This window comes from Ptychodera flava, chromosome 7 (assembly GCF_041260155.1).
Source record: "Ptychodera flava strain L36383 chromosome 7, AS_Pfla_20210202, whole genome shotgun sequence".
Lineage (NCBI taxonomy): Eukaryota > Metazoa > Hemichordata > Enteropneusta > Ptychoderidae > Ptychodera > Ptychodera flava.
In genome coordinates, this window is record NC_091934.1 from 46,070,806 (window position 1) to 46,095,287 (window position 24,482).

The 24,482-nt window shown below is 34.4% G+C and overlaps 2 protein-coding genes across 2 annotated transcripts in view; one reads left to right on the forward strand and one right to left on the reverse strand.

Annotated features, from left to right (window-relative positions):
* Positions 1-1,104: 1,104 nt before the first annotated feature.
* LOC139137700 (protein phosphatase 1 regulatory subunit 7-like) lies at positions 1,105-15,017 on the forward strand. Its single transcript, XM_070705930.1, has 9 exons — positions 1,105-1,252; positions 2,216-2,256; positions 3,164-3,229; positions 3,727-3,860; positions 4,298-4,460; positions 5,747-5,863; positions 9,963-10,067; positions 10,732-10,818; positions 11,490-15,017. The coding sequence occupies exons 1-9, from the start codon at positions 1,180-1,182 to the stop codon at positions 11,661-11,663; spliced, it is 960 nt and encodes a 319-aa protein (XP_070562031.1). The 5' UTR covers positions 1,105-1,179; the 3' UTR covers positions 11,664-15,017.
* Positions 15,018-16,147: 1,130 nt separating this feature from the next.
* The window catches only part of LOC139137698 (GMP synthase [glutamine-hydrolyzing]-like), a 33,083-nt gene continuing 24,748 nt past the window's right edge, over positions 16,148-24,482 (reverse strand). The window contains 4 exon segments of the mRNA XM_070705927.1: positions 16,148-19,707; positions 20,397-20,527; positions 21,262-21,377; positions 22,862-22,987. Coding sequence (XP_070562028.1) covers positions 19,433-19,707; positions 20,397-20,527; positions 21,262-21,377; positions 22,862-22,987 — 648 coding nt within the window. The 3' untranslated portion in view covers positions 16,148-19,432.

Sequence of the window (24,482 nt, forward strand, 5' to 3'; positions counted from 1 at the left end):
ATGGATGGGCAGACTAAACTTCATGAAATTTAAATAGCATGCTACACAATTTTTACATACATTTATTGCAAAGGTTTTTTTTTAAGCAGGTGAGAAGAAGTCACCTTATTTCTAATTTTACCTTGTGATCATGAAAAAATCAAAACACAAATAATGAACACAAATATTTAGTTGTGTCCCAAAATATGAAACATGTTGTTCCCCCTCTCTGAACAGTGGAAGATAGGCGAGGGAACTTCAAAATTATGAGTCAGAAAAGGGTTACTTGAAATATTTTTGTTGTTTAGGCATCTTTAAAAAGCAGGAAAAAAATTATGTTTTCATGCCCCCTCTCCAAATATAGTTCTTATGAACAGATCCTAAGATTACTACAGGTAAAAGGGATATTTTCAACAAGTTACATAACCTCCATATTAATTAATTAATTAATTAAACATTCTTATATAATATCTTTAATCATTTTCAGATCATTTACAGCTTTAAAAAGCTGAAATTTTCATGTTTTCAGAATATCTTCACCAAAATATATATTTATATTTATAAGCTATTGCTACTCTGTAACATTAGGCCTAAGAGAGAACTAGTTTGTTCAAAATAAATAACTCAATTGAAGTCGAAAGGCGAAAATGCAGCTAATGCTTTATCGCAAGCATCACGCTTAAGTTATTTCAAATTATTTATCGCTTTGCCATTAGTTCAATGAAATACAAATGTACACATTAGGAATGATAATAATAATATTTTATTGCTTGCTTGTAAATATTGGATTTACATCACAGTTGTGGCAATAAAAGTGTGATATAAAAATAAGTTCAAATTTTCTCCAATAGAGATAAAGTAATACAGTATAATAATAGTAGCTAAAAATAAATAAAACTAGGTATTTCTTTGTTTATATAAAGTAAAAATATAATCTGCAAGGTGTAAAAGATAACTCTTGGTTTGTTACTAGAGAAATAAGCTGATTTTCAGTTGTATCGTTTGGGAAATTGATTTTACTAAAAAAGTTATTTCTTTGGACTTTGTATTTCTGACAGACTTATAAAAAGTGTTTCATCTTCAATACTGTTGGTGTTAGGAATATGAGAGCAGTATACGCGGTACTCAAACATATGTGCCGAGGTCAGATTGACCTGGTATGACCTTTCCCAGCATGCCTTTCTCCGTAACAAGTTCAAAATGGCGGCGGACGATTCCAACCAAGTTGCGATCAGCGACGAAGAAACAGAGGAACAACCGAAAATCCTTGAAGGTATTGTACACCAATAAATCTCTGTGGCAACTTTAAATAGATGTAGTAAAATAATTTGCGAAATTATTGACGTTGTGCCATTCAATTTTTGTCGTTGAAAAATATTTGAAATCATAAACATAATGCCAATCTAATGATCCGAACATCGAGCACGAACGCACGCACGCATCTATTGATAATAAAAATTTTAAATTTTCGACTCTGGTCTGCCGAGTCTCACATAGATAGCCAAGATTTCCTACAGTAACACCGTCAACATATTCAAGCAACTAACATAGTGATTTTTTTCCTTTTCGTTAAATGCGATATTCACTGCAATGTAAACTTGATCAGATTATAATGATAATAATAATGTTGTTGCTGTTGTTATTGTTGTTGTTTTTGCTGCTGCTGCTGTTCTTGTTGTTGAAAATGAAAGACTGTAATCGACATTTGTGTTCATACCATTACTTGTGCTGAAAGCGGGCTCTTGCAATATGCGTGCCTTCATCAGCAACTGTGATAAGTGTGAAACAATGCCGGTGTTTGGGACTGTAGATTAATAAAACATGGAAACCGAGACTCATATATGTGTGCATCACAAAATTATAATAAAATCGTCTTCAAAACAGCTGACAAACGTTAGTGCACTGATGAACATTTCATGGATGTTTTATAAAACGGCATTAAACTTGTTGAAGATTGTTGAGTGTGTGCAACTTCATCCAATGATAAGGCACCACGCCTTCAGTAGATTTGAGCTGCAGTTGTAAACATAAATTTTCGGTGAAAAAAGGTTAAACCTAAAGTTTTAAAGTGGTGGAAATCAGCGTTTGAAATGCCAAGTCAAGCCATTAACATTTCTTTGTAGATGATAAAGATACCTTTTATTGCAGACAGACAGGTTTTCTGATACCAGTTTGATCAATGATGTGATTTCACCTGTTACTCACATTTGCATCACTATTCCATGTTTGAACACAGGTAGGGAGTTAGATGTCATCAGATTGGATCCAGAAGCAACTGTAAGTACACTAATATTCCTGAAGAATGAAAATTTTTCCAAAGTCACATACATATTGAAAACATGAATCATAAATTGTGTGGATTATTGTGCCTATGTAGAGTTTACAGCAATACAAGGATTGGTCAGAACTTTTAACCAATACAAATGATTCCAAGATTGTCCAAGCCATCTTGAGTTTTTTCAAAGAATTGATCTTTGGCAAAAGGTCAAGCAACTCATGTAGCATGGTCAGATAATCCACACAACCATGTTGTAATCTTTTTAACCTTTTGAGCACCAAAGTCAATTTTTGTCACCTTTATAAATTATACCCCAATCAATTTTTTTCAGAATTTTGCCAAAGTTTTGATAAAAAGCTGTAGCTAATGAAATTTTATATCAATTTGGTCCAAAATTATTGAAAGATTACAGAAAAATTCATAACAATTGATAAAATGTTGCACTCAAATTTTGGTGGGAAAAAATTATAGTCTGGAAGGGTTAATGCATGTCTTGGCTGGGTCTTTCAAACTGAACATTTGTTTGATATTGGAATACTGGTATTTTAAAACATTTTGAAATGGCACAACCTGTCAAGTCCACTGTGAAATTACTGTAGCAATATCATGCTTTCAAAGGAAGGAAGGAAGTATGATTTCTTTAAGTTCTACCTTTCAGTGTCAATTGAGTACTGACCTTGCTGACTGTTCTAATGCTATACATCATATCATAGACAGGAAAAGTTGCCAGATGTTCTCATTCCATCATGTCAAATGTGTAGAATAATGAGTAATCACATGTCAACATTCATTTTCTCAATGTCTGCCATGGTTCATTTTATCCCCAGGATGTGGATCTGAACCACCTTCGTATCATATGTCAACATTCATTTTCTCAATGTCTGTCATGGTTCATTTTATCCCCAGGATGTGGATCTGAACCACCTTCGTATCGGCAAAATAGAACATCTAGATGTCCTGGCAAGAGTAGAGGTAATACTGTATTTCAACTTTTTCTGCAGTTCCTTTCAAGATAATTAACTTCTTGTGGATGAAGTATTTTGAAGGATTGTAGAGTGTGTTGATTATCAGTTGGAATGTAAAGTGTCTTTACACAGATGATTTTGACATATTTGTGAAGGATTGTAGAGTGTGTTGATTATCAGTTGGAATGTAAAGTGTCTTTACACAGATGATTTTGACATATTTGTGCAGACTGATTTATGTGTCATTAAATGTAATAATTATGAAGTGTAAACTATTGAAGATATCGGTACATCAGAACAACTGTCAGTCTATGCCAATCATATCTTTTGAGTTGATAGACTTATAAACCAATCTGCAAACTTTGAAGCAAGATACTACATTATAAATTTTACAACATCAGTAAACTACTTTGTGTTCTGTTTCAATGCTAGCATCTGTATGATCTGACAATGCAGTGTATTGTAGACTGAGACAAATTTATCTGTTGGTACCTTTTGCTTTAGACTCTCTGTTTCAGACAAAATTTGATCAAGAAGATTGAAAACCTTGACTGTGTCAAAGATACTCTTCATGAATTGGATCTGTACGATAACCAGCTGACTAAGATTGAAAACTTAGAGGCGTTGATAAACTTGGAGTAAGTATTTGCTGCCACCATGTTAACCAAGCTGTTTTCAAATTCAAAAATAATGTACAGGTATTCAAATTCAACATCTCTATGAAACACCTACATGTACTCAAAATCAATAATATACAATAATGATAATGAATGATATTATATTATCAAAGACATTTTTGTCGAACAATGTCTCTACACCTTACAAAAGTTAAGTGGGATATATTTCTTTAACATGAATAGGATAACTAACTTCTCAAGTTGTTAAGTTTTTATTTCTTACTCATTGCATTTTAAAAATTTCACAGTCAAGGCTATATTTTTCTATATTTTGTGAAAATATCAGATGAAAAAATGAAGCCACATATACCAATTTACTTTATGTCTTTGCAAATGATCTAGAAGAATTCTGTACAAATATATTTAGAAATTCAATCTATGATTTCTCTTTTGAACAGGCAATTGGATCTGTCTTTCAATTTTATCAAAGCCATAGAGAACCTGGACACATTAGTTGAAGTATCAAAATTATACCTGATTCAGAACAGAATCAAGAAAATTGAAAATATCGGACATATGATAAATTTAACAATGTTAGAGCTGGGATCTAATCAAATAAGGGTGAGTAAGCAAAGAATCAACTCTTCTCTGTGACATCTTTAAAGGTTAATGATTTTAGACCTCTGAATATTGCAGTCCATTTATATCTTTTTCACATGATTTGTATACTCAAATCATACAATGCTCATTAAGAATTTATTTTACATAAATGAATAAAATATTATGCTTATTTAGGAAGTATGAAGGTCAATTGAATTGCATTTGCCTGACTTTTTTTGATCTTTTGTAATCCTTTTACCGTGATCATTTCTTGTTAGTTGTTACAGTTACAAAAATGTATTTTGTTGTCAAAGTGTCTAATTTTTGAAGAACGTGTAAATCAGACAATCATGCAGTTGTTTCCTTTGATTTGACAAGTCATCTCTTCAACACCCATCGGCAGTTTGAATTTGGTATAATTGTAGAAATGAAATGGGCACAAAAGAGATATTACAAAATGCATCTTTGTCAAAAAAGTGATAATTTTGTATGATACCTTACTCTGAGTCATTAAAATAGAATTTAAATTACAATGTTGCATGATAGAATTCTCAACAAGTTATGTTCCTGGCACGGCCATTTTTAGTCAGAAAAGAATAGTAGTATAGAGTGCTTCACCATTAAAAGTGGCTGCAGATAAATGTTCATGAATGTATGGTATTATATCAACGTTCCGTACCATATCGAGTAGTCTGGTATGTTATGTTTTGATTCAAAGTCAAAAATATTTCTCAACCTAATTTCCCTAAAAATCAAACACCAGTATCTGTTTTAAGGTGGAATGCAGAGGGACAAGAAATTTGAACTCCAAAACTTTTACAATATTTTCTTTGCCCTCCACCTGTAAGGAGCTTATTTTGACGCATATGGAGTAAATAAAGTTTTCACTCGGTTAGTTTTGTGAACATTAGGAATATTATTTTCCCAAGAGAGATAATACAAGGATGATGGCCATTTTGAATTTCAAATTTTAGTAAATATTGATTAATTTGTTTCTCTAGTACCAAATTTGATGCTGACCCCCAGTTTTTATTCTTGATTTTAAAAGAGAATGGTTGAAAGTTTGTTCAAGGAAAATTTGAGCACAAGTTCAGGTCTTTCATTGTCGAGGCATGAATTACCTTAAGATGTACAAGATATATATATACATACTCTTGTTACCACATTGATATCCATTATAAATATTATATTGATATTGTTCGGGATGGTCAAGATCATATTTTTACATCTTTCCATATTGTACTTATTAACTGCAGTTTGTAGGAGAAACATTCAAAATGTATCCTCATTTCAATATCTTTTTACAGAAAATAGAAAATCTTGATAGTCTAGTGAATCTCGAAAGTTTGTACCTTGGTCGTAACAAGATAACCAAGTTAGATAACTTAGGCTCCTTGAAGAAATTAAAGATTCTTAGTATACAGGTGAGGGTAACCAATTTTTATTTTTCAAGATTTTACTGTTACTTGTTGCCAGTGCTTGGTTATTATCAGTGCTCCCTCTAGGGTTTCAAGTGGGTGAGCATTGTGGACTTTGGTGCCTGCAGGGCATAGTGGCTGCAGGGGCAGCCATGTTGAGTCTTCTCTATACAATGTGCTAACTTAGTGAGTTTCATAATTCTGGTCACATAGTCACAACGTACCCTGAATGTGTACATTTTCTGTGTGTTGGTAGGAACTGTGCCGCCAACAAGCTCTAAAACTCAAAACACTGAAGCAAAATGGACACACTGAAATGACTGAAACGAAAGTTACACAAACATGACATTCTACTGCGAGAGCAGTCGGAGATGCTGTGCAACTAGTGTGCAAATAAGCCTATTATCATATTATCATTGCCTGGTTATCATATTTGAAAAGTGACTGTGGACCAACCTAACAAAAAGCCTATTATCATATTATCATTGCCTGGTTATCATATTTGAAAAGTGACTGTGGACCAACCTAACAAAAAGCCTATTATCATATTATCATTGCCTGGTTATCATATTTGAAAAGTGACTGTGGACCAACCTAACAAAAAGCCTATTATCATATTATCATTGCCTGGTTATCATATTTGAAAAGTGACTGTGGACCAACCTAACAAAAAGCCTATTATCATATTATCATTGCCTGGTTATCATATTTGAAAAGTGACTGTGGACCAACCTAACAAAAAGCCTATTATCATATTATCATTGCCTGGTTATCATATTTGAACAGTGACTGTGGACCAACATAACAATTTACCATGACATAATCACACTAAAAAACTATGACAATTGTGTAAACAGACATTGGAATGTACCTTTATCATATATATATATATATATATTATATATATATATATATATCTTGTGCTCTCGCTGTCGCTCGTAACTTTCGTAAATTACGAACAAAAATGAAAATTTACGAAAAAAAATGAATGCCCGATCGGCCATTTACGAACGATTTTGTTATTTTTGAAGCCTAATTTTCGGTCAAGATTGTGAATTCCGGGGAATACCGTCATATCTCGTCTTTCAAAAGCAACACTGCCCCTATCATCGGCGCATCGACACATGGTGATAGCTGGCTTTGGACTTTGACCTGTGATAACATGAGCATGCGCGAAAAGGTTTCAAGATCCCCGGGTCTTGTAATCTCATAGTGGTGTGTCATGCACCCCATTACGGTAGTTTCGAGACACCCAAAAACCCACATGTTGTCAACTTTCCGAATGGACTGTTGACGCGGATCGAGGGAAGCGGGCAGTTACAAATACTTTGGATTGATAGTATCAGTTGGAAAGATAGTTGGGTATACAAACGGCAACTGATATGAAAAAAATACGAAACAAAGAAACCGCCGAGAAAGAAGAGATCAAGAACAGTCAGCCTGAAAGATAGTCGAACTACAGCAGAACTGCAGTCCGGACCGCGCATGGTTGAACATGTACTGCAAAGTGTTTTTATGGAGGTGGAAGCGAGCCGGAAATCTTAGATGTCATAGATTTGTCATTTGACGATCTGCAAATTGAATTTTTCAGTCAGCTTGCCAATTTAATAGGTTTCCTTCAAAATATTTTACAAGAAACTGTCTCAGCAAATGTAATGATACTGATAGTTTCTATGATCCAGAGAAAATGCTGTGCACAGTCCCATGACCAAAAAGTTTAAAAAATAAATGACGATCATCTGCGGCGTTTTAAAAGTATAACTGTCTCTAAGAAAACATCAGCAGGATCACCAGTCTCAGTTTGCGTACTTAAATTTGATTGAGATGAGACAAAATTTGTGCGAAACTACAGACTGCCAAATGTTCTGATCAGTGGTTGTTTAAAAAGAATTTTAGAGATGAACATGGTATAATGACTGCAGCTATAGAGGCACCACCTAGTACCTGTGGATGACATGCATACTTTCAAATTAACAGAGCTTTCCAAATATGAAAAACAGGGGACAGATTTTCTAGCATCTAAAACTTGTGCAAACACTGATAATATTTGATAATATTAATGACCGCTTCATAAATTAATATATATAATCATCAACCACTGACTACACACACAAAGGGAGTTATGATTTGTGTCACAATATACTTGAACATGTTATGTTGTGTAATAAAGATAGAGTAATTGAATAACATTCATTGGCCGTTGACCAAAATTACACACTTTATTGAAACAAGGAAGAAATTTCAATGTTACAAGCATTCATGACCCATGATGTACTGTGTTATTCAATAAATCTTTTGAAAATGCGTATCAAAATATGAGTGTTCATTGTCAAAAAAACTAAAAAGGGATTTTCATTTCTCTTTGTCTATAATGAAATCATTCATCATTTCTATCCCCTTAAAATCATCTATTGAGTACCAGAAGTGCTTGTTGAAAGTTGGTGGGTTCAGAATAACATAATTTGTGCTTACTAATATTTTTTGAACCCAATTCGTAAATTTACTAACGATTTCGAAAGGCCAGGGAGAGCACAGTATATATATATATATATATATTATATATATAATATATATATATATATATTATATATATATATATATATATATATATATATATTAATATATATATATATATATATATATATATATATATATATACACTCATCATTTTGTTTGTACTACTTGCTGTTTGAATTTCAGGATGCACGTATTATCAGATTATTTTGTTGAAAGTGTTATTGTATGTAAATTATATCCAACATCTATCATCAATAAAAAACACAAATTTAATTTTCTCCACTTTAACCTGTTCACCCCATTCCTGTAAACAGGTCCACAATTATCATTGTTGCAGAGGGCTTTTGCCATACTTTAGTGGTTAAAGAGTTAACAATTGGAGGGACCATAGCTATTGTAAACATTATTTCTTGATAGATACTATCAATGTTTCTTTAGATTCAATAAAATACACAATTGGTCTGGCTTTGCATGTCACTGCATTTTTACCAGGTGCTGCTTAGTGCCACAATGCAAATTATTACCACCAGTATGTGATGTCATCATACCTACAAGTCAGCTCACTGGCAGAGAACCAAACGTATTCAATAATAACAGTAGCTCTATGCAACTTGTTTAAATAGCATTTTGGAAGGTGTGATACATGATTAAAAGAAATCATATAAATGCACAATTATTCCATGCCTTGATGTGAGCGCAAATCAGTGCATTGATTTGAATAGGAACATACGGGGAGTTATCGGGCTATTTGAACAATGTACTGACCGGTTTCCATAGTTACTTGTCCAGTGAAGCCCTTTGATGTTTTGGGCATCATTTTACACTTTTTTAAAAATATTCATACGCTCATTGCGATTTTGAGTTTCATTAAAATCGGTTTGATGCTGGTTGATAATGGTAAAATTGTTTGAAAATGCCCTGCATGTAACTAAATGTCATATAGCATTAACTGTGAAGAGGCATGTAATAAAAAAATTGTCTGAATACACAGGTGTATGTGCCCTTGCAGCAGGAGACATTTGCCCTCCTAGTGTTGGGCAAATTGTCACGTGCTCTCGGGCACATAAACCTATGTATTCAGGCAATAATATGCAATATCGCTCAACATATCTGCCTTGTATCTTTAACATTGCAGATGGCAGCACATTTTTGAATTGATGAAATCAAAGCATGCAATACCATTACTAGTAGTCAGATTAAGGAAGTGTTGTCTAGCCTCGGAAATGATGTACTTACACTTTTGCTCAACTTTCCTCAATGAAACTTTTAACTATTTTCTTACCAAATCAAGAATAGAAATTAGGCCCCTTGCAAAGTTTGGTGCTAGAGAAACAAATTACCCAGAATATTTGGAATTCAAAATGGCCTCCATCTCTGTGTTAAAATAGGGATAGTGGCCATTTTTCCCCCTTTATGGAAAAAAATAAAATTTTTATTTTTTCAAAAAACTAATACAAGAGCAAGAAAAGTAAATATTTGAAAGTATGAATATTTGCCTCTGATGTGCATTATACCTTAACACATGTCTACTGCCTGACTAACTTCACACTGTAGATTCTAAATAATCCTTTTATATTTCCATTTAAAGAGCAATCGCATTGTTAAACTGGAAGGCTTGGAAGAGCTGGAGTCCTTAGAACATCTCTACCTGAGTGATAATGGAATTGAGAAAATAGAAAGCCTAGATAAAAATGTGAGTTATCAACTTTGTTCTCTGCAAGCCAATCTGTGCGTCACTCTTGAAAAAAGACTGTCTGCCAGAAATATTGTCATATTACGCAACCAGTATACACTAGTCTAGGTGAAGTCTATATTGAAGAACTATGGTACATACCAAATGCACAAAAATTTCACAAATTCTGACATTCAAATGTTCATTTTTCAAGTTTTCTTACTATTTAGCTAAAAGAGTCTTTCAGCTTACCCATTCTTATTCTGTTGGAACATCAGGAAACAGCAGAACACTGTTTATGTATTGTGAAGTCCATGATTTTAAACAGACATGAAGAACGTGAACTATTCATATTATTTACATATTATCAGTGACATTGTACATTTGAGTGCAAGCTGTTGCAAGGATCTCATTCTCACTAAAAAGCAAACTTTTAAGGGTGGAGATTTTGCCAAGCAGTTTTAAGCACAAGATCTGTGCTAGGTGCAGTATATTGGTAGTTTGAATCTAATTGAGAAATTGCTCAATTTTATGAAAGAGTAAACATATGAACTATGAAGACCTACTGATTTCAGAAACAGTTATTTAGCCAACTATGCAGTGACTAAATGTTAGTTGATTGACATGTTTGTTGTTCATTTGCTTGTTTACTTATACATGTACATGTGCATATTTATTTTTACAGTTGAAATTGGAGACGCTAGATCTTGCATCAAATAGGATAAAACGTATTGAAAATGTCTCTCATCTTGTAAACCTAGAAGAATTCTGGGTAAGTACAAAACAAATTCATCCACAAGAACCAAAGGATATAAATTTATCCATGTTTTTCTCTACATCCAAGAACACTTTTACTTGTAGTAATTTGTGCTAGAAATGTTTAACATAGGCAACGATAAAACGATGCTGGCTTTTTATGTAAGAAGTACAGTAGTGCTTGTTACTACGTGATTCATATGTGGATGAAACTGATAATAAGCGTTGCTCTGACGCTGTACTTAGGTAACACTGACATCATGTTCACATGTAAAAAACCCTACATATGGTGAGACTTGTGATATTGAAATTCTTATCCAGACTGCCACACCAAAGCTGTAGCTGACAGCCATGTAATCTGTCACATCACCAAATAAGGCTTAAATTTGCATATGATTTGCATATGATTTGCCACACCAAAGCTGTAGATGACAGCCATGTAATTTTCACATTTGCAGTTGGTAAGTTGGTCACATCACCAAATAAGGTTTAAATTTGCATATGATTTGCATATGATTTACATGCTCTGTAAACCTGAATGCATTTATTATAAAATTGTATCAGATGTTCTCATTAAGTTCCTTGAAATTGCCTTGACTGCATCAGTATAATGAACTTACTTTTCTTCCACAGTGTGATAACAATTCAATCAAGCAGTTACAATGTAACTTTGACATTTAATTTCAGTTCAATGACAATCAGGTTGAAAACTGGTCTGACATAGATCAGCTGAAGAATGCAACACAGTTGGAAACAGTGTATCTAGAAAGAAATCCCATCCACAAGGACCCGGCATATCGACGGAAGATAAAACTAACATTGCCATGGATAAAGCAAATTGATGCAACACTATGCGGGTAACCATGGTAACAGGGCAGAAGTGTACAGAGGCAGCATAATTGCATTCAGTGTGTTTCTATGACAACTGAATCCTACACACCGTAGTCAACTTGTCATGCACTCAGTTTCTCTTCACAATGTAAGATTTGTAAATTTCTGTCGCTATCTCCCCAAACAACACTTCAGAATCCTAACTCCACTACTTTCACAATACATACCGTACATAGGTCCATTCTTATTGTGTGAAACAAATAGAGTTGGATCAATGACTTTCAAGGGCACCAAGTTGTTTTGAACTCATTTTACAGATTCTTAACCCTTTCACCCCCAGTTCCCTGTATACAGGTCCAACTTTACCATAGAAAACAATGGATTTGGGACAAACCATGGTGGTGAAAGGGTTAAAAATGGGATAATGCAGCCTAATAATTGTAAAATAGCAAATCAATGAAATGTTGCCAGGCCAGTGCAGTTGTTTAAGACTGTACATCTCAAAATTGGTTTGTGGTTTACATAGCATATATGTCATTTACTGGCAGTCAAATTGAAAATAGATGCTAAAGTTTAGTAAGGTTAAAGGTCGTCGGTTTTGCATGCTCAACATTTGTGTTGACAGACATGATGTTCCTTCCCACCATCAATTTCATCTACTTAGAGTTGGCGAGATTGTAAGTTGGCCAAATCAAATTTGCCCCACTTACTGGTGATAAAAATGTCTTGATAATCCAGGTCATGTGACTGTAAGGGAATTTGTTGTGTGAAAACAGAAACAAGAGGCTTATTTATGTATGCTGTTTTATCACTTTGATTCTGTCAATCATTCTCACCAAAGTAAAGCTATTTGTAGAAGTTTGCTGGATCAAACTATGAAATAAGTTGTTTTCATCTTGAACATATAACAAAACATCTTTTGATACATTGTATTATATCATACCAGTATATTGATCACACAAATGATGCAGCAATCTGATTGGTTGAGATATGAAAAGTACTGTGGTATATTTGCGATATATCTCGGTTGGCACACGTTTGAACTCTCAGCAAGTGCAAAAATCAATATTTTTGACGTTTCATCCCAGAATTTCAATATACTGTTATGATATAATAAGCAATAAAGCACACCAAGAGACGGTATACCACTCAATTTTGACCAGTCCACTCTACATACACACCTGCTATCACTCGTGCATATAAGTTGTAAACTGGTCAAAATCTTGAGATATACCATCGCTGGGGGTGCTTTATTGCTGAATTGAATATCAACTTTCACAGAATAAAATCATTGCCTTGGATTGATATCTTACACTTGCTCAACTGATAACCCACATCCTTTAGCCTTTGACCCCTGACCCCTTGTTAACCTATGACATCATGTGGTGAATAAAATCTGATAACCTACGCCCTTTAACCTTCGAACCGTGACCCTTTGTTAACTGATAACATCACAAGAGAGTAAAATCTGAGTAGGATACAAATTTTCAAAGCATAGATCCTGAAGTGATAGATTCCCCATGGTCTATGGTCAGTGTGAGAAAATAATGCATTGAATCTTACCGATAATATCCCTGTTTCATTTTAAATAATTCAAGCATTATAGAGTTGTACACAAGCTGTAACTTGCCATGTAACATAGATTCTTCAAAAAACACATCATCCATGCAATTGTGTATTCTTAAAGTCTGCGTTCCTTGAACTTGCCTTAAGCTGTATTGATATGTAAATTAGATATGCAAATAGTGGTACAATAGATTTATTCATTGTTAGTAGTCTCAGATCATTTGCAGATCAAGGCTGTCCAACCATGCAACTTTCCAAACCACTTTTCAATTGTTCACTTTAAAGTATTACATGTATTGCTGTAAATTTATCACTTTTCATTATTTTTATGTAATATGATGTGCATATTATCATGTTGAATCTCACTTTGAAAATCAAGAAAATTGTGAAAATAATATTTCGTAATTCTTTCATAAGATTTTGTAAAGATGATGAGTGATTCTGAATTGACAAAATTAATCCAAATGTAAGGCAAAGAATTGATCAATCTTATATTGTATCCTAAAACTAGAAGTTGCAAAAATGCTGAAATTTATTGAAACAATAGTACTAGAAGAATGCCTCAATTGCTTTAACTTTTCCATGACAGTGTCAATAACTTAGGATTAAGACTATATCAACTCTCTACAAACAAGTTCAATAATTTTGTGTTGTTTTTCTGAGTTAGTTCCATGAACTACTTCAGTTGAATTAATGTCTTATAGAATTCACACTCTGCAGGTTGTACGTTTCCTTGTTGAGTTTTTTACTTTAATAGCCAGTTGGGATAATATTCCCAGTTGTATTCCACTTTACAATTCTTCTAAAGAGCCCTATAAGAGTAGAGAAATAATTTGTCTATGTAAATATTCATACTTTCCTTTGAGAACTCATCTTATCACACCTCCCCCACCCAACCCCACTTCTCTGAATCTTCTTTACCCCTCCTAATAGGTTAATATTTCAAACCAGTTTTCCTGTCACTTCCAATTTATTAGCAGTTTTCTCAATAATCTCTCCTCAATCTCCAACATTTTAGTGGTCTTAATCCATCCCAACAGCATTGATTCAAAACCCTCCTTTGTTCACACCACTCTTCAACAAACAGAAATACATAAAAATAAATCTAGCCAGACCAGTAAAAGAAAGAACTGAATGAAAAATTCACTATGTCCTTTAGACTGGAAGTTCTGTAATAGGAGGGCATCTTCTGCCATTCACACCCCCCCCCCCTCTTCTGTGTCAAGTTTGGAGGGGGCCTCATATGATTGATCATCAAGACTACCATACTCTCAAATAATCAAGATTTCAAGTTTTTTAATTTCTTCAAATTTCCTCAGCAAACAGCAAAGGCGTATACATTTTTTTTTAATGAAACAACAAGAATGCTCCTTCTTACTAGTGATGCATTATGGTATAGACTTAGACTTCTCCCCAAAAATATTGCATTAACATGACATTATCATTTTGTAACTGTGTTAGAATTCCTGCTGTCAATATTTGACCCCCAAATTATGCATAGAAACAGCAAAATTAAGAATGATGGTTTATCAATTCAAGACGATCTATGCATTATTGCCATGTCAAATAATGTCTGCTGGTGTTGAAATAAAATGTTTAAATGTTGCAAAAAAGTAGTTAAACTGGTTCACTACCAAGGAAAATAGAATTATCAAGATTTTTCCAAGTCTTATGGTACAATTTTACACATTTGCTGTTAGTCTGTACCATACTGAAGATATTTGTAATGTATCGGAATGTTAATAGGCGTAAAATGTATTTTCTAAAAGTGTGAATAGCTTTAAAAATTAAAGATTCATATCTTTCAAATGTTAAGAATTGTATGTTGTCATTACTCTTCATATTTTGTTTTGTGTGTTAAACCTGTTCACCCCCAAATCCCCATGAACTTGGTCTACAGTTGCCATTGATAACAAAGGGTTTGGATGGAAAGGCTTAGTTTGTCACGTGGACATGTGCCAATACCCCCTCCCCCCGAAACACATACAGGCCATCTCAGACTCTTTTAGCTCCACAAGTTACAATTCACCAAGTGAAACTTCTAATGCAATATCTCAATGTGTCTTTGTGGTACTTATGTCTACCATGTGCTTTAATATAACCCTAATCCTGACAGTATCACTTCCCAATGTCCGGGTCAGTAAAAAGCCGTATTGAGCAAAATGTACACATATTTCCACGTACTTTGCTTGGGTCACCAAGCTAATCTGGGGTCGCCATGTTAATTTTTAAGCATAGCTCTTCTTGAGGGTTTGTGGTTCAAAGATTAGGAATATACTTTTATTTGAAGTGTTAAATGATTTGAAATTTAAAATGTCTACTTGCACGGTGTATATATCAGAAAAAACTGAAATTTTCAGTTTTCAAAAAAAGGTGTTCAAAAATTTCATTTGCTTCAGAAGCTTGAAAATTAGTCCTTTCAAGCAGAAGACTCATAAATTATTGTCAAATTTTGAAATTTTCAACTGAACCCCTCCATGTGTATTCTAGCTATGTGAACAGTAGAATGAACACTCCAACACACAAGAAAAATCACAAGAAAAATATACAGACTTGGTCCTGTGGGATTTTGCCTTTGGTCTCCCATGTGTCTTAACATGGTAGAGTGCTGTGGTGGTATAATGCCGTGTTCATTTGTATGTATGGAGTCCACATAAAAATTTCATCACAGCGATTAGCCACTTGCCATATTCATCTTCTAAAGCATGGTAGACACTATCCATTTTACCTATGATGTGAATTCCCCAGAGTGAAAATGTTTTGGAGTCACAACATACGGAACTAAATTGGGGATATGTGTGTAAACTTGCAGAAACAGGTGACCTGATGTTATTCATGTTGCCGAATTTGACAGCAATTTAGTCTGCACAAGAGATAAAGTAGGCAAAATCTACCAGAATAAAATATACACGTCGTATGCTTTGAACAAATACATAGAAGGCAAAGTGTATTTTTGATATTATAAAATCACACTGATTTTTTTAAAAAGTTTATTCAGACAAAAATTATGTAAGGCACAATTAAAATAAAATGACATTTCAGAGGTCAACAACTCTTTTGAAAGGCTGTTTTTGATTGGACGATGCATCAGCCAATCAGCTGCAGATGTTCATATAAGTCTGTTGATTGGGCCATTGACCTGGTCATTAGAAGGTGAATACATCTATAATATGCAAATTGCCGAGGTTGACCAGATCACATGGCATGTGTTCAAAATATCCAAATTAACAAATGAGAATAGAATCACACAACACTTGACAATGTCAGAGTGACAAAAACCAGTAAACCATTAACATATCAATCATTATATGGCATTGGATAAATTTCATTTGATCAAAACATGCTAAATAGAGTGATATTTACATATTAATTGACAGGTACACATTTACATCAAAGCATTTTATTGGTTGCTGGCAACTCATTTGTAACTAAATCACTTATAACAGCCAATATAAAGTGTCCTTTAATATGAATTAGGAAAGCTTATACACCACATTGTCATGACTCCTGTTATTTCAATTCAAAAATCACTGGTCAAATAAAAGAATTTACATAGTAAGATTATCCCACATGTGAAATGTAAGGAATGGGCAGTTAAAGTTTAGCCTAAAATTAGACCTGAAAGTTGGAGTTAAAAAGAATACAAGGCTGTGACAAATAATGTCTTTCTTGTGCTTTTGTACATTGCCTTGAAGTAAGTCCATCAGAGCTTTAAAGCCAAATGTTTTATCTTCACCTGGTTCCATTTCTTACAATGCCAAATTTTGAGGAAAATGAAAAATACAATAAGGAATGCCACGTCACCTTTTTATTTCAAAATCATACAACAAAAAGAAAAAAACTTCTATGTTCAGCCTGATAGGGATAAATGTTCATAAAAATGAACAGCTGACTATTGCAAAGTTGTGTAATTTCAGTGATTTAAAAATTCAAATTGTACGGCAGAGGTTCATGAACTGTCAAATTCTGTGTTTCTTGGACATACAGCCAGTAAGTCTTCACATCTATAGTAAAAAGTTAATATTTTTTCTGATCATAGATCCTAAATATATGGTACCCGCCATCTTGTTGTTGTTTGTTTGCTGTCACTTAGCTCCAACTTGAAAATTATGGCACCTTAATAAATATTGCATGTGATCTCACAGTCTAATGAGTGTCAAATGCCCATCAGATGTGCCTCATATGAAATGCAATGATACATTGAAAACTATACAGAATGTGAAGACATGCCCTGTGCTGATGTACATACGAATTTTAAAATGCAGTCACTTCTAAAGACTATGCAGATCCTTACCAACCCACAACATAAAACACCGTAAACGGGGCATTTTATGTAAGCTTCCTAATGAATTATGCATTGAGCATGTACTTGCATGTACACTGTGACATCAAATCATGTGATATGCATGTATGCTGTGAGATCACATCATGTGATATGCATGTATGCTGTGAGATCACATCATGTGATTTGCAAGTACACTGTGACATCACATGTGATTTGCATGTACGCTGTGACATCACATCATGTGATTTGCATGTACACTGTGACATCACATGTGATTTGCATGTACACTGTGACATCACATGTGATTTGCATGTACACTGTGACATCACATCATGTGATTTGCAAGTACGCTGTGACATCACATCATGTGATTTGCATGTACAGTGTGACATGATTTCAGCAAAACTTTAAAAAGGTGTAAAACTAATACTTTTGTGTGACGGAAGTGAAATATCTCTACATTCACTTTGTGTGTAATTCATACATCTGTTGCATAATTAGATTGGAAGAAAACAGGCTACACCAAATGATCTCAAACTTTGGTACTAGGGGTTCTGCAAAGACACTTTAAATGACTATTTTTGCATTTAAAGCGATGTTTAGGAAGGTACATTATCTCCTTAACTAATTAGTGAGTACTGTGAAAGCAAAGAATTGACAAGACATTGGATAGGTGCATATGGCTATCAGTTTTCAATTCAATCAAATACTATCATCCAAAACTTAAAGAAGGTTTAATTGACTGAAATACCTGCAACAAAGTGTCAGATATTCACAAAATTGCTGGCTTTGTAAATAAGTCTTATGTCTTTTATTTCTAACGGTCAAAAAATATTTCCTTAAATGTATCTTAACCCTGGACTGTATTTAAAACTACGGTGGTTTTGTAAAAATATCGTAAAGGCAGTAAATTTAAACATTAAACCACATCTAGAATTAAAACTTTCTTATAAATCAGCAAACACTGAAAACAGAGTTCGAGTTGACTATCAGTCTCACTGTAGGTCAGTGTATAATCATTATGACAAAGATAAATGCCGGTGAGATACTTCAAAATGTTAACATTTCAAACCAAAGATCCTAAATATACCCTCTGTAGTTTCTTTGTTTTTTGTTGTCACTTGACTCCAACTTGAAAATACAATTCATGGGATACTGTACATAGATGGGAGTGTCTTGGTGTCAATGCCCGGAACAATTGATCAAGAAGTGAAATTTCATTGCTGTACGTAATTATGGAAGAGTCTAACTGAAGGGAGTTTATTTCTTTTGATAATATTGTGAGTTCTATGAGCATATTTTGGACAGGAAATATTGCTAAATCAATATGTAATATCTGAAAAAAGGTGTTTATGGACATAACATGGATGTACCCTTCTGCAAAAAACATTTGTTTAAAAAGTGCCTGTATGAAATAAATAGTCTAGTTGAATTGACACATTAATGCAGTCTATTAAAATCCAATTTTATCGAACAGAATTCAAAAATGATATTGTGAGTTATATTGCTGTAACGTTTTACTGCTTCAAATAATGCCGTCTGTCAGAATAGGGGTTGACTGAGAGCAAGTCTAACAATTCTTACAGATTTTTGAAACAGACATCTTACTTCCTTGAAATATAGACAATGAACGGAACTCTATTTCATTTATTGACCAAAAATTTCAGAAAACGGTACTGACAATATCTATCACCTACCGACAATTCATCTCACAGGTATACATCAAATAAATGCCCTACAAGAATAGTTCCGCTGTCGTAAAAAACATCCCAGAGATATTTCTAAGAAAAAAATACGACTCAATTTCAGAAACAGGGGCGTGAATCTTTGGAAAAAATTAAATGTAAATAAAAACATGCATTTCATTCCTTAGAGCAAAGGAAGATTTTGAGATCATTTCATCAATATTTATTTGTGGACTTATCCTTGTCAAAAACAGACGATTTCTTTATTCCCATTCAGTAGTCCCTGGTGGCTTTGATGTCAAATCATACATAACTCGAGAAATTCCTGGAACTTTCTTAACCTCCGACACCATCTTCTCGACGACTTCTTCCGGGAGATGTTTGCCGGGTTCTGCTGGAACTCCAGTCATAAAGTCTGCTGTGATGAAAGTACGTATGACCACAGATCTTTGACAAGATGGCTGACGCGGTGACAAATCACGATCAAAGTGAAGGGGTACAAGAATTACGGGCATCTGGCTGATTCTCTTGTTATATCCTAAAATCAAATGAGAGGTGACAAAAATTAGAAAATGGAAGCATTACAAGATTTTTTTACTTGGATTGAGGTAGTATATGCCTTGAAAGTGAAAGACAAACTTTTGCTCAATCTTTTCTGAATGAAACTTTCAACCATTTTCTTACCAAATCAACAATAAAAATCAGGGGTCACCGCGCAATATTTGGAACCAGCAAATCAAATTACCCAACATTTTGTGATATTTGAAATTCAAAATGGCAAGCATCCCGGTGTTAACTCTATGGGGTAAAAATAAAATTTTAGCTTTTCAAAAAACTAAGCCGGTCAAAGTTTTTCTTTCTTGAGTGTTAAAATGAGCCCCAACAAGTGGTAGATCACAAAAGAATTGTAGAAATTTGAGAGTCTGAATATCTGTCCCCGAGGCTCATTCTACCCCAAGTTGATAGCCAACTCATCTCTTCAGATATCACAGTTATGATTTTATTTTGAATACATTCTTTCCTGATACTGCAAACATATTGTTACAAAGAATCTCTGATTCAAACCTGTCACTTCCATGGTTTGGTCTATACTCACTATTAACAACGGTGAATGTGGACCTCTGCACAGGGAATTAGGGGTGAACAGGTTACAGAAATTACATAAGCCTCCCTAGCTCATCAAAAGTTAACAATAATCTATACAGTGAGGAAATCTCCTAAACTTACCACTTTCACGGAGTTCTTTATGAGCAACATAATCAGCTTGTCTTAATGTACTCAGAACACCAGATGTCAGGAAAGTTGGAGTGACGTCAGTGATATTTTCCTTAATAGCACCACCAAAAATGTAAGCCACTCTGGAGACAAGAACACGACAAACAATCGTTTATGACAGCATAAAGTTAACAAGCAACCCAGTAGCCAATATAGCTTTCTGTTAGTTTTTGCTTTAAAAAAAAACGATGAACAGAACATCTTGATAGCAACCGGAAAACAATAAACAGAATTCCCATATAGCACCTGGAAAAAGGCAAAATGGCTATTCTGTTATTATAAAGATTTAGAGGTGCAAAGTGAATCTAAACATAACTCAATAATAGTGGGTGCGTTTATGCAAAAGGTGTGTGTATTTGTCAAACAAATAAAATTAAATTAACACCTCTCTTAGTTGACTTTGGAATGGAATAAGAAGTCTCTAAAGTTGTGATTTTCAGAGACATGACTAAGATTGTTCATGTGTGACATGAATGTCATCACAAACCGATGCCTGGGGAAATATATGCAAATGTGTTGAACACATTGGTGGTATGACTGAGGTTACGGCGTCCATCGGCGTCATCTCCATGATCCGTATCAAGTAATTTGAATAGTGTGCCACAGGAAGCAAAGGTCAACAAATGAATTTCAGCAGTACAAATATCATAAAACACCATCATGACTGTGTTTTTCAAGGCCTTATCATGACATCATCAAATTATATGAATATTTAATATCAATGGCATTAATGTTCATAAATCAAGTCAGTGATATTTTGTGCAAATACCACAGCTGGGTCTGTCTATGGAGGAAGATAAATAAAATAATGAATTACCTGTTTACATTGTGGCATATTCTGGGAATGAGCTTTGCAAGCTCCATTAGATTATTCCAGTTTGGTGGATTGTCACTCGACAGACCGACAACGTAACTGTAGGTCCGACAATCACCCTATTGAAGTGAAGAAACAAGATAATCTTACAGAATTGTACAATGTAAATGCATGAAGAACTGCCTGCAATACAGCCACTTGACTAAATTAAAATTTTGTTTCTGCATTCCAAATTTTATATCGTATTTTCATTCTTGACTAAGAACAGGAACAGTTTAAAATCTCCTGGTACAAATTATAAGCGGTTATCTAACATTATATCAGTGTTGAGCTTTGTCTAAAAGGGACAAAGTCACCATCTTTTCAAATTATTTCAATTATTTTTGTTGCATGTAAGCAACTGTTCATGGTGTTCTATTAACTGAAACATTTTACATTTGCAAACATTACATCTATACACCCTCTTGCTTGTAGATATAATGAGAATTGCATGGGAAAACTTAATTCCTTGTACAAACTAGTAATTATGTCATCACAATATTTACCTGTTGTGTTTATACTCAAGATGTGAGTAGAGCTCTAATGATTGACAATGTAACATCTTAACATTTGAAAAAGATAGTGACTTTCCCCCTTGATCCTGTGAACCCTAGATAAACAATGAATCTCCAGCAAAGAGAGTTAGGGTGATGTTCTATCTCAGGAAACTAAACATTGCTTGTAGTTTATTGCAAGTACACTAGATATGTTACTACCTAACTAACTGTACGCCAAATTCAACATAATCTCAAAAATAGCATGATAAGGTATATAGAATGTATCAAATAACACCGTTTGCAATTAAAAATTCTGGTCTAAAGTGACCATTAACAGATCTCGTAAGATCATAGCTGATCCAGTAAGTTTTCATTTGTATAACAAATATCCAAAAACAGCTTGATTTAAGCTTCTTTCCTTTCACTATTCAAAAAGGTATTTCCCATTTTTGTGCAAAAATCTATCTCCACGTTCAATAAAATAATCCTGTATCACATTGATTGGTTACAACAAGATGTTGGAGAGTGAGAAAAATTTGGCTGTTACCTCTTGCCTACCATCCCACTTTTCAATGCGGGCAAGTTAAAGGGACATAAGCTGTAATTGTGGCAAGTTTTTCAGCATTCTGCTTATGTATATCAACTACTATGTCTGACCCTAATCCGTTTGTCATGCTGAAATTTTGAGTGTTATTTTCATCAACACAGCTTGTATGTGTGTAGTGATCATTGTTTATTGTTTACAAATGAATTCTAGTCCGGACTTGAATACAATTTTCAACAATAACAATGTAGATTATACTCATATAGGTTGTGTTGATATGCTAAATAGTTGGCATTAAATTACAGTTTAGGGATTCAATGCAGACAGTGAAGGGAAACCACAAAATTAAAGTTCTGAAAAAATAGCCAAAAGATACAGCTTATGGAACCTTAATCCCGGGCCTGCTGTAACACCTACCTGTACACCCACTGTTTTGATTGGTAGAAGTGTGGCTGTTAAAACATTTGCCACCACCCAACTATTGACTGTGAGAGAACTTTATGGAGGCTGTTACAACACCTACCTGTACACCCACTGTTTTGATTGGTAGAAGTGTGGCTGTTATTGCATCTGTATGACTAATCTTCCGAAGCAATTCTCTTTCTTGGCTTGTTGTGCTACTTTTCAAATGACTCATCTGGGTTTGGGGCTGAAAATATCAAGACAAAATAATATATCAGTTTGGAGCTGAAAACATCCAGACAAAATAATGCATTAGCTTTGAAAATATGTCACATGCTCCGATGACAAAATAAAAGTATTTTGTGGCGTAAACATACCTTACTGAATTTTTTGAAATTGTTTTAAATGGAAAGTAGATCATCTAAAGCAGGGAGGAGGAGAGGGGGCAGAATTATTGCTACGGTTTAAGGAGATTGTGTGGGGACCTAAGTATCATTTCTGTTGTCCTCTTCTTTTAATGATATTCTGAGGGGAACCACTATAGCATGACTGGGCAATGCCAGTAAAATTTATCCCGATTTAGGCCTTAACAAAACGCTGTAACAGAAATGTTGAAAAAGCAAGTACTATTTGGAATAAAACAATTTTTGATGTGAGAATTGTAGGGAAATTAAATAAACTGTTAGTAAATTTGTACGATGTCCACAGTGTTTAGTCCCCACGGACACCGTCCAGGGGGACTTATAGGTTTGGTCATGTCGCGTGTGTGTGTGCGTCATGGCGTCCGTGTGTCGTGCGTCCGTCCGTTCACGCAGATATCTCAGAGATGCCTGAAGCGATTTCATTCAAACTTGGTACAAGGATTACTTCATATGTCATACAGATGCACGTCGATTTGTTTGTGATACGATCCAATATGGCTGCCAGGCGCCATTTTATTACGATTTTTCATGTACAGAGCCATAATTCAGGCATGTTTCAACTGATTTTATTCAAAGTTGGTACAAGGACATTGACCAATGTCATAGATATGCACGTCAATTCTTTTTGTGATACGATCCAATATGGCCGCCGTGCGGCCATTTTGTTACGATTTTTTCATGTACAGAGCCATAACTCAGGCATATCTCAACCGATTTTATTCAAACTTGGTACAAGGACATTGACCTATGTCATACATATGCACATCAATTTGTTTTGTGATATGATCCAATATGGCCGCCAGGCGGCCATTTTATTACAATTTTTCATGTACAGAGCCATAACTCAGGCATGTTTCAACAGATTTTATTCAAAGTTGGTACAAGGACATTGACCAATGTCATAGGTATGCACATCAATTTGTTTTGTGATACGATCCAATATGGCCGCCGTGCGGCCATTTTGTTACGATTTTTTCATGTACAGAGCCATAACTCAGGCATATCTCAACCAATTTTATTCAAACTTGGTACAAGGACATCGACCTATGTCATACACATGCACATTGACTTGTTTTGTGATACGATCCAATATGGCCGCCGTGTGGCCATTTTATTACGTTTTTTCATGTCCAGAACCATAACTCAGACATGTATCAGCAAATTTATTCAAAGTTGGTACAAGGAGATTGACCAATGTCATAGCTATGCACATCATTTTTTTTGTGATACGATCCAATATGGCCGCCATGCGGCCATTTTGTTACGATTTTTTCATGTACAGAGCCATAACTCAGGCATATCTCAACCAATTTTATTCAA